This window comes from Lontra canadensis, unplaced genomic scaffold (genome assembly GCF_010015895.1).
Source record: "Lontra canadensis isolate GAN:19392208 unplaced genomic scaffold, GSC_riverotter_1.0 scaffold4660, whole genome shotgun sequence".
NCBI classification, from domain to species: Eukaryota; Metazoa; Chordata; class Mammalia; order Carnivora; family Mustelidae; genus Lontra; species Lontra canadensis.
In genome coordinates this window covers 1-2,129 of record NW_022635641.1, presented here as the reverse complement: position 1 = coordinate 2,129, position 2,129 = coordinate 1, and the positions used below count along the sequence as shown (strand labels likewise).

Below are 2,129 nucleotides of genomic sequence, written 5' to 3'. Positions count from 1 at the left end.
CATCTGGGGCAAGAGGCCACTCATACTGGGGAGAAGCCACACACGATCCCCCAGTGCAGGGCAACGTTACGACGCGGAAGCAGTCATGGCACTTGTTGTGGATCCAAGAACGCCTTTGGTCCCAAACACAGAGATACTCGGGACCAGGGTGTCCACCTTGGAGTACAGTCCTTTGTGTGCAGTGAATGTGGGAAAACTTTCAGGTACAAATCCTTATTTGCCATACACCAGAGATACCATACTGGAGCACGACTTCATGAGTTTGGTCCATGTAGGAAATCCCTTGGACAACGACCAACCCTGAATGAACATGGGAAGACTCAGGGTGGATCCAGGCAGTACACGTGCAGCAAATGTGGGAAATCCTTAGGCCCTGAATCTGTCTTCCTTCATCCCCAGAAATGGCACAGTGGAGGGGAGAGTTATGTTTGCAGCGGGTGTGCAAAATCTCTTAACGGTAGCTCAGTGTTGCTTACTCATAGTGTCCAGTCTGGAGATCGGTTGTATAAGTGTCATGGCTGTGCAAAATCTTTTCCGTCTATGTCTGCCCTCTCAGATCATGAGAGATCTCATGCAGGGCAAAGACGGTATGAGTGCAGTGATTGTGGGAAATCTGTTACCAGTAGTTCTGGCCTCCGTTCTCACCAGAGAGTTCACACTGGAGAAAGGCCTTATAAATGCAATGAATGTGGGAAATCTTTTGCTGGTAGTTCTTCATTACGTTATCACCAGACAATTCACAGTGGAATTAGGCCTTATGAGTGTAGTGAATGTGGGAAATCTTTTGCTGGTAGTTTTGTCTTACGTTATCATCAGAGAGTTCACACTGGTGAAAGGCCTTATGCGTGCAGTGAATGTGGCAAATCCTTTATCCGAAAAACTAGCCTCAGTGTACACATAAAAGTTCACTCAGGTGAAAGGCCTTATGAGTGTAGTGAATGTGGGAAAAATTTTACTGCCAGTTCTGCCCTCCTTCATCATCAGAGAGTTCATACTGGAGAACGGCCATTTGAGTGCCGTGAATGTGGGAAATCTTACACTGCTCGTTCTGCCCTCCGTTCTCACCAGAGACTTCACACAGGAGAAAGGCCTTATGAGTGTCGTGAATGTGGGAAATCTTTTACTTTTAGTTCTGCCCTATCTTCTCACCGGAGACTTCATACTGGGCAAAGGCGTTATGAGTGCTATGAATGTGGGAAATCTTACACTGCTAGTTCTACCCTCCGTTCTCACCAGAGACTTCACACTGGAGAACGTCCTTATGAGTGCCGTGAATGTGGGAAATCTTTTACTAGTAGTTCTGCCCTCCGTTATCACCAGAGACTTCACACTGGAGAACGTCCTTATGAGTGCCATGAGTGTGGGAAATCTTTTATCACTAGTAATCAACGTCGTTCTCACCAGAGAGTACACAGTGGAGAGAGGCCTTATGAATGCCCTGAATGTGGCAAATCCTTTCCCCGAAAAGGTAGCCTCAGTATACACAAAATGGTTCACTCAGGTGACCGGCCTTATGAGTGTAATGAATGTGGGAAATCATTTATTGCTAGTTCTGCCCTCCGTCGTCACCAGAGAGTCCACACTGGAGAAAGGCCTTATGAGTGCCATGAATGTGGGAAATCATTTACTGCTAGTTCTGCCCTCCGTTATCACCAGAGACTTCATACTGGACAAAAGCCTTATGAGTGCCGTGTATGTGGGAAATCTTTTATCACTAGTAATCAACATCGTGCTCACCAGAGTGTTCACAGTGGTGAGAGGCCTTATGAGTGCAGTGAATGTGGCAAATCCTTTCCCCGAAAAGATAGCCTCAGTGTACACAAAAAGGTTCACTCAGGTAAACGGCCTTATGAGTGTAGTGAATGTGGGAAATCATTTACTGCTAGTTCTGCCCTCCATCGTCACCAGAGACGTCACACTGGAGAAAGGCCTTAGAGTGCCGTGAATATGGGAAATCTTTTTATGAGTCATAATGGTTTGAGACATCATTACAGCCTTCACACTGCAGGAAGGATCTAAAACAGCACAGGTGATACTTCTTGCTTGGTGGCGTTTAGGCTGGAGGACAACCTCTGAATTGACTGTGGTTCCCCTGAATGTCCCCAGTGCAGTGACTTCCCATAAGAACC

The 2,129-nt window shown here is 46.6% G+C and overlaps 1 protein-coding gene across 1 annotated transcript; it reads left to right on the top strand.

Moving 5' to 3' along the window:
* The first annotated feature begins 6 nt into the window (after positions 1-6).
* Positions 7-2,123, top strand: LOC116863894 (zinc finger protein 418-like). The gene is made up of 2 exons (XM_032851196.1): positions 7-1,283; positions 1,368-2,123. The coding sequence occupies exons 1-2, from the start codon at positions 541-543 to the stop codon at positions 1,933-1,935; spliced, it is 1,311 nt and encodes a 436-aa protein (XP_032707087.1). The 5' UTR covers positions 7-540; the 3' UTR covers positions 1,936-2,123.
* The last annotated feature ends 6 nt before the right edge of the window (positions 2,124-2,129 follow it).

Excerpts from the sequence above, each read along its gene's own strand:
- LOC116863894 (XM_032851196.1), top strand. The coding sequence starts at position 541 with ATGTCTGCCCTCTCAGATCATGAGAGATCTCATGCAGGGCAAAGACGG. Across the intron at positions 1,284-1,367 it reads GAGTGCCGTGAATGTGGGAA|ATCTTTTATCACTAGTAATC; the intron begins ATCTTTTACTAG and ends TGAGTGTGGGAA.